Source organism: Diabrotica virgifera, chromosome 9 (assembly GCF_917563875.1).
Source record: "Diabrotica virgifera virgifera chromosome 9, PGI_DIABVI_V3a".
In the NCBI taxonomy this organism is placed as follows: domain Eukaryota; kingdom Metazoa; phylum Arthropoda; class Insecta; order Coleoptera; family Chrysomelidae; genus Diabrotica; species Diabrotica virgifera.
Window position 1 is genome coordinate 134,007,483 of NC_065451.1, and position 15,234 is coordinate 134,022,716.

Genomic DNA, 15,234 nt, shown 5'->3' on the forward strand with positions numbered 1-15,234 from the left:
TTTGTTCAGAAAGATTTTAAAAAATTTGAACTTTTTTAAAAACATTTAAATTGCAAATTTATTATGCAAAATCTATTAGGTCGATTTTAATGAAATTTGGTACACAGTTTAAGTATGTTACAAAGAATTTCCTAAGCGAATTACTATGGTTCTAAGTACCACCGAAGTGGTTAAAAACATTGAATAACAACAGGCATATTTTGCCCCCTTATTTTGTATTTATTGCTATATTGCAGAAAAGGTAATAAGTTAAGACATTTTTGACCAGTCAGATATCATACAAAATTCAATTATCTTTATTTTATTTCTCTACGACTTTGTTCCAAAACGAATCGTTTTAAAGTTATAAGCAAAGAAACAGAAAAAAATCGACGTTTTTCGAATTTTTAAATATTTTATTTTTTTTATTAATGTTCCGGCCATATTTGAGAAGGAGCATAAGTAAATTATTATTAACGAAGTTATCACCTTACTTTATCTGCAAAAATTCGAATGCCACCTTTCACATCCAAAAATAGACGTTTTTTCACAGATCCTTACTGGTCTATAATAAAATAGTTATCATAATTGAAATAACTGAAAATAATGTTGTATATCCATAATTAAAAAAAATTCAACTTTTTTTTAATTAGAAAGATGAAGTGGAATATTAGAATATAGTTCTTAATTCCAAACAACTTTTCATTACAACAATTTTTAATATTTTGAATAATAAAGCTACTTTACTCTTGAGTAAAATTCATATTTTTTTACATAATATCTCGTATACGGCTTAAAAAAAATGAACTGATGGTTCTATTTTTAATTTAGACCATGCACAACTTTTCACGTTGACGAACAGAACGTCTATAGTCGTCTAATTTCCATTGATGTAATGTGACACAACGTCTATATACGTTGAATTTTTCCCTATTCTACTTTGCAAAATACATATAGTGTCACAACACTTGCTTATTCATTTGACGCAGTGTCCGACAACGCGTTAATTGGACACACTGTACAAAACAATTATTGTTATTGTTTAAACAAATAATAATCAATTAGCGGCAAAATCTGTGAGTAGAACTTTTTTACTTTAACATGTATATAAACTAACAAAAAAAGTTTTAGAAAAAGATAATCTTGTTTGAATTGCTCCGAAACAATGCATCTTTTCGTTCTATCTTGACTCTTCTAAAATGCTTCGTATAGATTGCTGAATAGAATTGGGCTTCTTATAACAGGCAATATGACGACTTATATACACATATAAGGATCTCGTAGAACAGTCGTATTATTTAAACGTAAATTAAAACATGGCAACATCGTCGGGCTTCGTATAATGCGTAATCCATATACACTGTGAACGCGTTTATACGAGTGGGCTTCGTAAGACTGTAGGAATAAGACAGTGCTACAATCCCCTTACCCCGTAAACCGCGGGCTTCCATTCATCGGCAGGTTGTAGCGGGCTTCCTATCATTTGTGAGCCATATATATATATATATATATATATATATATATATATATATATATATATATATATATATATATATATATATATATATATATATATATATATATATATATATATATATATATATATATATATAAATATCATAATGGTAAAGCCTGCGAAAGTGAAAACACGTCTAGGAAAAGGGTTAGTCAACAGTCTCATCAACAAACTTCCATTCGAAGCACATATACCTGGATACCGATTTTGCGGGCCTGGGACTCGCTTAGAGCAACGATTAGAGAGAGGGGACGAAGGAATTAATGCATTAGACGCTGCGTGTAAAGCACACGATATTGCATATTCGCAACATAAACATTTAAGTGCAAGACACGAAGCAGATAAAATCTTGGAAAATAAAGCGTGGGAACGGGTAAAATCTAAAAACGCTAAACTAGGTGAAAAGATTGCAGCTTGGTTTGTAACGACAACAATGAAAGGTAAACGTAAATTGGGTATGGGGTTTTCTAAAAAATCAAAAAAAGGTGGCGCGTTGAAGAAAAAGAAACGCATTATTCGAGCTCCCAAGAAAGGTGGTTTTTTACCTTTGTTGTTACCATTGCTCGGAGCGTTAGGAGCTGTCGGGGGAGGTGCAGCTGGCATTGCCAAAGCAGTTAACGATGCCAAAGCTGACCGTGAAAAACTTGCTGAACAACAAAGACATAATCTGGCAATGGAACAAGCAGCAAAAAAGGGGCCGGGGTTTTATCTAAGACCGTACAAAGGTTACGGAATAAAACGTCGCGGCAAAGGTTTCCATTTAAAGCCGTATTTAAAAACTCCCGTTAAAACTACCTAGGCGAGCAATGACTGATATAGATCTTGTTAAATATGCTGGTTTGTTAAATATTCCTCATTTTCGTGGAGTTTTTATGCGTGATTCTTTACCTAATGTAATACGAAAACATGAATCAGGTATAGTAAACCACGATACTAAAAGCGGAAATGGTACACATTGGACTGCATATGCTAAACAAAATACGTTAATTACTTATTTTGATAGTTATGGAAATTTACCACCTCCTACTGAGTTAGTACGATATTTTAAAAGTAATGGAAACGCTATTATAGTATATAACTATGATGTCATTCAAAATTTTAATTCTTTTAATTGTGGTCAAAACTGTTTAAGATTTTTATTTAATTACTATAATTAATCATTGAGCATCATTTATACTTGAACCATCATGTCAGTCACATTTACCCTTAGTGGAGAATCATCAATTCTCAGTGATGATTACAATCCTGCCATTTATCTTGATGAGAATTTCGATTATGAAATTGGTGTTGCAAATTTGGATACTTTTAACAGTATTCCAAATGTTGATGTTCATAATAATGTTTTTGTGTGGGGTAAAAACAGCGAGTTTACCTTCAAAATTCCTGTAGGTGCGTACGAAGTTGGTGATATAATTAAAATGATTAAAAATGAAATGATTCAAACAGCTAGCGCAATTCGTATAAGGCCAAATATAAATACAAACAGGATAAGTATTAAAAGTAGTGATTTGATTAATTTTGATGTTGATAATTCTATAGGAAGCTTACTAGGTTTCGAAAGAGTTAAACTTAAACCAAATACACTTCATACATCCACGAATACAGTAAATATTTTTAAAGTTAATAAAATCTGTATTGACTGTAATATTGCTGTTGGATCTTTTCTAAACGGAAAGGCTGTACATATTATTCATCAATTTTTTCCTCAAGTTCCTAATGGGTATAAAATAGTTGAGCAACCTTTGACCATCTTGTATTATCCTGTAAGCAATAGGACGATAAACAACATAACTGTACGAGTTTTAGATCAACAAGGAAATTTAGTTAATTTTAATAAAGAAACAATTACTGTTCGACTACATCTTAGAAAAATTGAGTAAAAATGGTTTGGCAGTTTCATCAAAGTAATTATCCAAAATATTCCTATAAAAGACGTCACCGCAGTAAAAAAATTAGTAAAAGAATAACATCTAAGCTGTTAACATCAGAGAATCGTAAATTTTTGAAATTACTTGGTTATCAAGTTTTAGTATAATGGAAATCTTGCACGTCTTGGGTCAACCCTTTAGTGATACAACTATTGAGGCTTATCAGTATCACACTTATCAACCATATACATCAAATTTAAACTATAATGATGAAATCAGAATAAATATTCAAGATCTAGATGCTTATACTTTACCATGTAACAGTTACATATACATAGAAGGAAAAATGTTAACTGATGACAATAAAGTTCCTACAAAATTTCAATTTATTAATAACGGTATTTCATATTTATTTAGAGAATTGAGGTATGAGTTAAATGGTGTTACAATTGATTCCGTACGAAATATTGGTTTAATTTCAACTTTGAAAAACTACTTGTCGCTTAATGAAAATCAGAGTAAACTCTTACAAAATGCTGGTTGGTTTCCAAAAGAAGATAAGTTGAAGATTGATACGCATGGTAATTTTAATGTATGCATACAATTAAAAATTTGGTCTGGCTTCTTTGAAGATTTTCAAAAAATTATCATTAATATGAGACAGGAATTAGTCTTGATACGAGAAAAAGATGATATTGATGCTATTATTGCTACAGATGAAACAGAAAAACCAAAAATTGAAATTAATAAACTTTATTGGAATGTACCTCATATTTTACCTAATATTAGCGAACAATTGCGGCTAAACAAAATAGTTCGTAGTAATACGGAACTACCTATAAAATTTAGAAGTTGGGAATTAATTGAATATACCACTTTAAATAATTCGACACGTCATACTTGGCCAGTAAAAACAACTACAAAATTAGAAAGTCCTCGGCATATTGTAGTAGCTTTCCATGATGGTCGAAAAGGAAAAATGCTGAAAGATATGAGTAAATTTGATCACTGCAATTTAACAAATATTCGTATGTTCCTTAATTCTGAACGATATCCTTATCAAGATCTCAACCGTTTGACTTGCAAGTAACACTTTGACCGTTTGACGGTAACCGTTTTGCAACATTGTATGAGATGTTTGCTAATTTCCAAGAATCTTATTATCACCTTCAAACTAATCAACCAATATTTAATCCAGAGGAATTTAAAAATAATGCCCCTATAGTTCATACTGACTGTTCAAGACAAAAAGAAATTATTCAAAGTGGTTCTGTTGTTCTGAGAATAGAGTTTGAAACCAGTAAATCTGTGGGAAATGTTTCCGCATATTGTCTAATATTACATGAAAAAGAATTCTCTTACAATCCTTTAACCAAAATTGTAAGACAACAATAAAAGGGTTGCATCTTATTCAGGATGTCAGTTGTTACCATGAAGCTAGTAATAGACGTTCAAGGATTTAAAATAGAAAATAATAAATTTATAGTTAAAGAACTAGCTGCTTTCAATGGAACACAAATTTGCCATTACGTGTTTAAGTCTCCGTTTCCGATTAGAATGTTATCTCCCGATTTACAGAGACAGGCAACTTGGTTAACAAGAAATCATCACTGTATTGATTGGAATTTTGGTTCGACACCCCTTTATCATTTTGCAAATATTATAAAAGATATTACAAGAAACGCCGATGCAGTTTACGTCGAAAGGTTTGGAAAAGAAAAATTATTTAAAAAAATACATTGCTGTTCCTTTATACGAATTGGATGAACAACCAGCATTATAAGTTAAGGAACCTGCTTGTTTTTATCATAATAGTGAAAAATGTATTTGTGTTTTATCTAATGTATTTTGGTTGTATGATACTTTTTTAATGCAAAAATAAAAATATATTATATTATTTTTTGTTTTATTTCTTAATTATAAATAAAACAGTCAATTAGTATTACAATAATTTATTAAAACAACAATTACATAGTGTATGGTTTACTTAAGTGCAGTTTACTAAAAGACTTAAACATTATTTGTTTATCTTCAAATTGTTTTATTTTTTCCTTTAATTCCTCGATTTTTTTCATAAATTCCTCCAATTTTAATGATATGTTGTTTTGAAATGAAAACTACAAAATAAAATATATTATTTATTAATTAAATCTACATGTATTTACAGTATCTACCCCTTCATCTTCAGTAGGTAGAACATCTTTTAGGTCATTTAAAAAATCAGTCAGCCCTAGATTTTTAATTTTTTTTAAAAAGCAACACATGCATATCACGTCAGAGAGATAGTCTTCACATATTCTTGCTCCCTTGTGGTATTTGGTAGCTTCTTCGTTACACTCTTCTACCGTGTACCTTCTTGTTCTTATAACAGCTCGCTCGGCTTCGTATTCAAAATTATCCGCATTGTCAATAAAAACCCATTTCAAGTTTCTAATTGCTTCAACGACATCGAGTACTTTTCTACCACACGCATCCATGACTAAAATTTATAAAGTTAGCAACAATATTGACTAAAAATATTTATTACCTTTTTGACTTCTCACTACGAATTTACTAAATGACTGGATACGAAGAACAAAATTTACTAAAGATCCCTACAACTATCCGCAATATATGTAGTCTACGTTTGAATTACTGCGCATGTCTCAGAGGTGACCTTGATTTACAATATAAAAGTAGATACGTTTGATGTTTACAGACATTAACCTTCAATAGCAATGGAGTGTTGTTACAAAGTCTTCATAATGGGTCAACACCCGCAAAAACCGTTGTACAAGTTTACAGCAGAAGAATTAGAAAACTTTACCCTGCAATACTTTAGAAAATATGTCCATCCGTGGGAATTACTTCAATCTTGGTCTAAATTACCCAAGAAAGCAGTTCAAGATTTTGAGGTGCAGACTCGTCTTCCATGTTATGTACATTTTAATCGTCCCGAGTGGAGAACAGAGCTCGAAAGTTCAGCACCGGCGCAATCCAGTTGTCATTTATGCAAGTCTGCACTTGAAAATTTAAAACATATGTCTAACAGTGTAATGAATAGTTAATAAAGTATTATTTTTGATAAAAGTTTTATTACAATAATAACCTTGACTGTGACCTTCAAATGATCTTGAATTGACTGTGACCTTGACCTTGGCCGTGACCTTGACCGTGACATATTGACTGTGACCTTGACCGTGACATTGACCTTGACCGGAACCGGTTTCTCCCACTCTACTTTGCTCCAGGAATGGTACAGAATATCTACTGCTGTTCTGTTGCGACCGTTGCGGATTCCGCGCAAAATGGTCTGAACACGTTCATAATCCGCCGTGCCTATTAGTCCTGTCGCCAGGGGGGTACAACGGCCTCCTGTATTCAGATGGACTTACCCAAGTTTTTTTTATATATTTTGACCTGTAGAACACGAATATTTTGGGTAACAGTTGATCCGGATGTCGATAAGATTGTTATAAACCAAGAAGTTGAGGAATCACATAACAGCGATTTCTCGCAAAACAAAACATTTTTTTGTATTTTTTGGGCCATTCTAACCAAAAAATGTTCCTACAAATTTTTTCGTAGGATGCATAGTTTTCGAGATAAACGCGGTTGAACTTTCAAAAAAACGAAAAATTGGAATTTTTGAACCCGAAAAACTTTTGATTAAAAAATAAAATAGCAATTCTGCTTACCGCATTTGAAAGTTCAAGTCAAATTATATCGGTTTTAATTATTTGTATTGCTAAAAATGTATTATTTTATTGTTAAAACAAAGCTATAAACACCTAGTGCTTGAGTGATGTTTCAATGATTTCTCATTTAAAATCGAACGAGTACGTAGAGGAGGTAAAAGTACAAGCGGGGCTATTTCCAAGTAGCATGCATTAAAACGCATGTATTAGGCACGGGAAACACTATGTGTTTAGAGCTTTTTTTAACAATCAAAAAATAAATTTTTAGCAATGCAAATATTCAAAACAGATATAATTTGACTTAAACTTTTAAAGGCGGTAAGCAGAATTGCTATTTTATTTTTTATTCAAACGTTATTCGGGTTCAAAAATTGCAATTTTTCGATTTTTTGAAAGTTCAACCGCGTTTATCTCGAAAACTATGCATCCTACGAAAAAACTTGTAGAAACATTTTTTGGTTAGAATGACCCAAAAAATACAAAAAAATGTTTTGTTTTGCGAGAAATCGCTGTTATGTAATTCCTCAACTTCTTCGTTTATAACAATCTTATCGACATCCGGATCAACTGTTACCCAAAAAATTCGTGTTCTACGGGTCAAAATACATAAAAAAAACTTGGGGAAGTCCATCTGAATTAAGAAGGCCGTTGTACCCCCCCTGGCGACAGGACTATATCGATTCGCCGCGATTCCGCGTAGGTTGCGGTTGCGAAAGTTTCGCGTTGGTTTGGGGGATCCTTAAATTAGTATTTATTGCAGAGAATACTCTGGTATTAAATTATAAATGATATATCAATTTTTGAACTACTGTTCTGCAGCTTGAAATCAAGTTGGCAGAACTTGCGAGAACTTAAAAAAATGGCAATAAATTTTTTCTTGGAACATTAAATTTGCATTTTACTTACACTTAATTATGGTATAATGATAACTGTGTTCCGCTCACTGTGTTCTGCTAACTTGATGGATATTAGCTAAACAATATGTACGCCTTGAAGTTCAAGGAAAAAATGCAGGAGTCCCGGTGTTACTACATTCTGATTTATTACAGAGTATTTATATGCTACTGTATTATCGTAAAGAAGCTAACACTTCAGATGATAACAAATATGTATTTGGATTACCAGGTGGGCCCCATAAATATTTTAGAGCTTGCCCTTTAATAAGGAAGTTTTCAAACATATGTGGAGCTAAAAACCCAACATCTTAACGAGGAACTGAACTCAGGAAGCATAATATAGCAACTCGTACTATTTTACTGAATTTACAAGAAAGGAGGTGTCTGATTTAGCCAATTTTATGCGGACCACCTCATAATTTCCAAAACACAATTATAAAATAGATTTACTTTCTTCTTATGTTGCCTATCCGTTACGGATGTTGGACACTAACATGGCTATTCTGACTTTGTTGACTGCTGCCCTGAAAAGTCCGGTAGTGGTTAAGTTAAACCATTTTCGCAGGTTATGCAGCCAGGATATTCTTCTTCGTCCTGGACCTCTTTTCCCATGCACTTTACCTTGAAGTATGGTCCGAAGTAGGTCATATCGTTGTTCATTGCGCATTATATGGCCAGATATTCCAGTTTGCGACGTTTTATGGTTACGACTAGTTCGCGCTCTTTACCCATTCTATGTAGAACTTCTTCGTTGGTAACTCTGTCTATCCAGGAAATCCGCAACATGCGTCTATAGCACCACATCTCAAATGCTTCGAGTCTATTCAGTGATGCTTCAGTTAAGGTCCATGACTATACGCCATATAAAAGAACGGAGAATACGTAGCATTTTAGTAAACGAACTTTTATTTCCAATTTTATATCGTGGCTGTTAAAGATTTTTTTCATTTTGACGAAAACTGATCTTGCCTTCTCGATCCTTATCTTAATTTCCGTCGATTGGTCCCAGTGTTCATTTAAGTTTGCACCCAAATAACAAAAGTTGGTGATTTGTGTTATAGGTTGTTGGTTAACTAGTACTTGACCAGGTGGTATCCTATTTTTGCTTATAACCATGTATTTGGTTTTTTTGATGTTAAAATCAAGCCCAAACCTGCTACTTACTTCTGCCACCCTGGAGACAAGTGTCTGCAGACCTTCAAGACTGTCTGCAATAATGACAGTATCATCAGCGTATCTTATGTTGTTCAATCTTTCTCCGTTTATAAGTATTCCCTCATCTATGTCCGTTAGCGCTAGGTTCATAATGTGTTAAACAATAATGGGGACAATATACATCCCTGTCGCACACCTCTTTTTATCTTTATGTCGTCTGTTAACTGATCCCCTACTCTAACAGCTGCAGTTTGTTCGTAATAGATATTGTTTATTATACGGCGATCTCTGCTGTCTAGACCAATTGAATTTAATATTTTCATCAGTTCGTCATGTTTTATTCTATCGAACGCTTTCTGGTAATCAACAAAACACACATATATATCACAATTCACGTCGCTACATCTTTGAAAGAGAACTTGTATTGCAAAAAGTGCCTCTCGAGTACCCAATGCATCCCTGAAGCCGAATTGTGTGTTTGTCATGTGTTCTTCACACTTTTTATATATCCTTTTATGTATAATTTTTAAAAAAGTTTTCAGATAGATTTACTTAGTTTGCAGTTTTTATTTACTTAAAAATAGTGCCAAATAAATTTTAGTGTACCCATTAACTAAATTAAAAAACTAAATTAGTAATTTTAAGATAGATTAATAATTTTTAAAACGCTGTGTGATTATCGGTCACTAGATTTACTTGGTGGAATGTGTACATCACGAACATTAAAATGTAATGGCGAGTTTAATGTATCTATTTATTTATAAGGAAATTGAGCAAATATATCGATGGCTTAATATGGAAGCATTGTAAAGTCGTGTTCTCACTATGAAATAATTTGATCAAACTGGTTTGAGCAAACTGAAAGTGACAATTAGTGACGGTACATCCTGAGTTTGTTCAAATCCTCTTAGACCGGGCAGTATCGTCGCCTCCGCTAGCGAAATTATTCCGATGCGATTTTTTTGCACAAACTTACTCAAAATGAGGTCCTTATAACATATCCACAGGGTGCCAGGTGGTGTCGTGGTCGAAAAATTGTTAACATTTTTTTTAAACAAATTCACGAAAATAATGTTTTCATTTCGAACAACTTTTTTTAGATAATTTGGGTCATTCTGAGCAAAAAAGGGCTCTTGTCATTTTTCTCTAAAATTGATTGTTGTCGAGTTATATGAGATTAAAAATTTGAAAAATGCGAAAATGGCCATTTTCATGGCTTAATAACTCGATTAAAAATTATTATTACAAAATTCAAAAGTAACCAAATCAAGTTTCAAACCCCTTCTTTAAGGTCCTGAAGAGATTTTTGTTATTATTTTATGACAAAGCTCTTATTTTCAATTATTAACAATTAGCGCTATAGTCCAGGATGTATCGTCCGCCCCCGTTAGTGAAATTATTCCGATTCGATTTTGTTTGCACAAACTTACTCTTGTATCATATCCACAGTGAGCCGGGCGGTACCGTGGTCGAAAAATTGTTTAAACAATTTTTTTTAAACAAATTCACGAAAATAATTTTTTTCCTTCGAACAATTTTTTTTTAGATAATTTGGGACATTCTGAGCAAAAAAGGTCTCTTATGATTTTCCTCTTAAATTGATTGTTGTCGAGTTATAAGCGATTTAAAATTAGAAAAGGCGAAAATGGCCATATAACTCGACAGCAATCAATTTTAGAGAAAAATTACAAGAGACCTTTTTTACCTCAGAATAATCCAAATTATCTAAAAAAAATCGTTGGCAATAAAAAAATTATTTTTGTGAATTTATTTAAAAAAATTGTTTAAACAACTTTTCGACCACGACACCGCCCGGCACCCTATGGATGTGTTATAAGGACCTCTTTTTAAGTAAGTTTGTGCAAAAAAATCTAATCGAAATAGTTTCGCTAACGGGGGCGACGATATAGTTCGACTATAGCGCTAATTGTTAATAATTAAAAATAGCTGCTTTGTAATAAAATAATGACAAAAATCTCTTCAGGACCTTGAAGAAGGCGTTTGAAACTTGAAGGACCTCTTTTTGAGTAAGTTTGTGCAAAAAAATAGAATCGGAATAATTTCGCTAGCGGGGGCGACGATACTGCCCGGTCTATCTAATTCAAGGACAGTTCAAACTGCAATTTTAATTGGTCGAAAAATATGTAATGACAAATTGACAAATGACAATCAGTAGTTGACATAACGTGATGGAATTGTAGAATTTGGAATTCATTCATTTTTCTTTTTGCTGTGCCTGTCTTCGGTATCGGTGACGTGCACGTTTTGAATTTTGTTTGAACTACTTTTGAATTTTATATTTCAAAATATGTCCTGGAATCAAGAACAGGTGATAGCCCTGATTGATTTTTACAGGGAGAGGACCTGACTGTACAATATTAAACACGAAAATTATTATAAAAAAACTTCACGCCGGCAAGCCTTATCAGAAATTCCTACCTTAATGGCTGATATTCGGCCAAACACTACAGGTAAACTGATAATTTATTAGTGTAAATGTAATTCTTAATGATTAACTATGTTGCAGTTGAGGAGGTCTCAAAAAAATGAATTCGTTGAGAACGCAATTTAATAAAGAATTGACAAAAGCTCGCAAAATACCCAGCGGTTCAGGCACCGAGTCTCTATCAATAAAGCTGTGGTGTTTTGGGCAGCTTTTGTTCTTCCAAAATCAGTTCACAGCCAGGGAAAGTGAAAATAATTTAACGAAAGGAACAAGGGGAAATGAAACTATAGTAATAACAACTGGAAATGTAAGTAAAGTTGTAGATAAATAACCACGTGTATTAAAGTTTATTATAATTATTATATTGAATTTATCCCTTTTTGTAAAAAAAAAATATCAAAAGATTTTCCATATCTTAACTAACTCATGAAAAAATATATCCGAGAATTCTATATTGTTTAACAAAAAAATACAATATAACCTCTTAACATTAACAGTGTAATTGAAGTTTGAAAACTGTTTTTCTCATTTGTTGTATATTGGGCTTAGGCCACTTTGAATCTCATAGTGTCATATACAGTGACGAGCGCGCTAATAACCGGCTAAATAACGCAAAAGATGGAACACATATTAAGTTGTGAGATAAAAAGAATGAAACTAGTGGAGGTAGGAAATTTAGCGATAAAAATCTATAAATATACATTATATTTACTGTTTCCCATCTTTAGATGTAACAGAGGAGTATGTCAACTAAAACTGCCACAGTGGCAGTTGCCAAACTCATCCAATACATCTAAAAGTGGGAAACAATAAAGAGAATATAACTTTATAGGTTTTTATCTCTAAATTTCCAACCTAGTTTCCTATGTCTGGTAATTATATTGTTGTCAATTTGACAAATGTCATTGCGGCGTAATCAATTTTGGACAGATATAATGAATCCAGACAAAAATCAAGATTTGGATGCCAGTCAGGTGAAGAAATAAAAAAACTGGTATCGGAACATGTCCCATTGAACACGCAGAGGTCCAGAAGCTCTATTTGGACCCAATTTTCGGAGTTCCTACGGGTGAGAAACTTTACGCTTGAAAGATGTACTACCATAACGGAACAGTAGGTAAGGGGACACGTGGACGGGCCGGACAAACCAACCCAGACGCAGACAATGTCAGTAAGCATTGGATCTGCATTACCGGCCGCGCGTAGTCAAAGCACGAACTTAGTCAAGATCTGAACCATGTATTTATGTAATGTGTATTAGTAAATTAAGATAATTGTTATCGAGTAGCATCGTAATGTATTGATGAGTATCGTAATGTACGTAAAAACATTGCGTAATGTATAATGGGTTAACTTAATAGCCAACCATAAAATATTATTATACACGGTGTTTCAAAAAAAAGGTAACCCCGTCTCTAGGGTAGGTAAAAAACTGAAAAATAATTGGGGTTTGCTTAGTAAAAAATTTTTGTAACGCCATCCGTTTTCAAGATACAGGGCGTTGAAGAAAAAAAAATTTACGCATTTTTTACGATTATCATATATAGATTTTGCCAAAACTACTGGCAACATTGTAATGAAATTTTATACGAATATGTTTTGGAAGCTGATACATCCCATGAATTTGTTTTTATATCTGATTCTCATAGAGGGCGCTAGTTACACGGATCGTACTAAGTATTAGTCAATATAACTTTTTTAAGAGTATAATTATTAATCAAAACTTCAAGTAAACTTAAACATCATTCAATTTACACGAAAAAGATACTCTTGGTAAAACTCGATACTGTGTAACTGTGTACCGTTTTCGGAATATTTTGATTTGAAAATTATGACGTAATAATTGATGCTGGTAGTAATGATAAAGTTCTAATAGGTATACCTCTATTTTCTCCAAGTTTGTCATGGAAATCTGACATTTATTGATTGTTATGACGATAAATCAACAATAATTAGAGTTTTGAAACCTTGTTATTTGTAAAATCAAATCAAAATCTACTCAAATGTTGAATACACTGACATGTTATTAACCTTAGGCGAATGTTTAGGATGTTCTAGTGCAGCTGTGACACGTTATGCAGAAAAGTTTCCTAGAAGAAACTTACCAAGTAAAAAAAACATTTAGAGCCATTGAACGACGTTGTCGAGAAACTGGGACTGTGAGACCAAATAAAATAAATTCTGGTAGACCAAGAACAACAAGAACAATTAATAAAGAAAATAATATTTTAAATTTACTTGATCAAGATCCAACAGTTAGCGTAAGGAATATAACAAGACAAACAAATACTTCTTCAAGTACTTGGCGGATAATGATAGAACAGCAACTACATTCTTATAATTACAGACAAGTCCAACAGCTCTTGCCAGATGATCTACCGGTTAGAGTGGATTTTTGTGAAATATTGCAACAAAGGACAGCCCAGCCCACAATCCAAATTTTTTAAAATGCAGTCTTTTTACGGACGAGGCCACCTTTACGCGACAAGGTATGTTTAACTCCCATAATGCACACTACTGGTGTGATGAGAATCCACGAGTCAAAAGGGTATCACATTACCAACACTCATTTAAAGTTAATGTTTGGGCAGCAACTTTAGGTAACAAATTAATGGGTTATCATATTCTACCTGGAAATTTAAATAGTGATATGTATCTTGATTTTTTAAACAATTCCTTATTCGAGATATTAGAAGATTTAACGCTAAACGAGCGAAGATCTTTATTTTTTAGGCACGATGGAGCTCCACCACACTTTGATAGAAGGTGTCGTAATTTGTTGAGTAATCATTTTCCGAATCGATGGATTGGTTGAGGTGCAGAAGCTCCGATTCATTGGCCTCCTCGGTCATGCGATTTTAACCCTTTGGACTACACAGTTTGGTCGTATATTAAAGAAAAAGTCTATGCTATAGAAATTCACGTTAAGAATTGGAAGAAAGAATTCAACGTCAATTTAATGACATAATAGCTGATCCCCTACCGTTTAGAAGGTTAATGGAATCTTTAGAAAAAAGAATAGACTTGTGTATTCGCCAAAACGGAGGACACTTTGAACAATTACTGTAATTGAATTTTATTTTATGTTCTTAATCATTAATTTAATTTTCTTCTTGTGAGTTTTGTTTAATTACTAACTACTTTATACCAGCATCAATTATTACTTCATAATTTTCAAATCAAAATATTCCGAAACCGGTACACAGTATCGAGTTTTACCAAGAGTACCCTTTTCGTGTAAAATTGAATGATGTTTAAGTTTACTTGAAATTTTAATTAATAATTATACTCTTAAAAAGTTATATTGACTAATACTTAGTACGATCCGTGTAACTAGCGCCCTCTATGAGAATCAGATATAAAAACAATTTCATGGGATGTATCAGCTTCCAAAACATATTCGTATAAAATTTCATTACAATGTTGCCAGTAGTTTCGGCAAAATCGTAAAAAATGCGTAAAATTTTTTTTCTTCAACGCCCTGTTTCTTGAAAACGGATGGCGTTACAAAAGTTTTTTACTAAGCAAACCCCAATTATTTTTCAGTTTTTTACCTACCCTAGACACGGGGTTACCTTTTTTTGAAACACCCTGTATATATTATAAAAGGTAGCTGTGTTAAAATCTACCAAATATTGGATGTTAACGACAAAACACCGATAGGAAAAAACCGCAAACAGTATCCTGTTTTTTGTTA

At 32.7% G+C, this 15,234-nt stretch overlaps 1 protein-coding gene across 1 annotated transcript; it reads left to right on the forward strand.

Annotated features, from left to right (window-relative positions):
* Positions 1–3,529: 3,529 nt before the first annotated feature.
* Positions 3,530–4,453, forward strand: LOC126891398 (uncharacterized). Its single transcript, XM_050660573.1, has one exon. The coding sequence runs from the start codon at positions 3,530–3,532 to the stop codon at positions 4,451–4,453; it is 924 nt and encodes a 307-aa protein (XP_050516530.1).
* Positions 4,454–15,234: the final 10,781 nt, after the last annotated feature.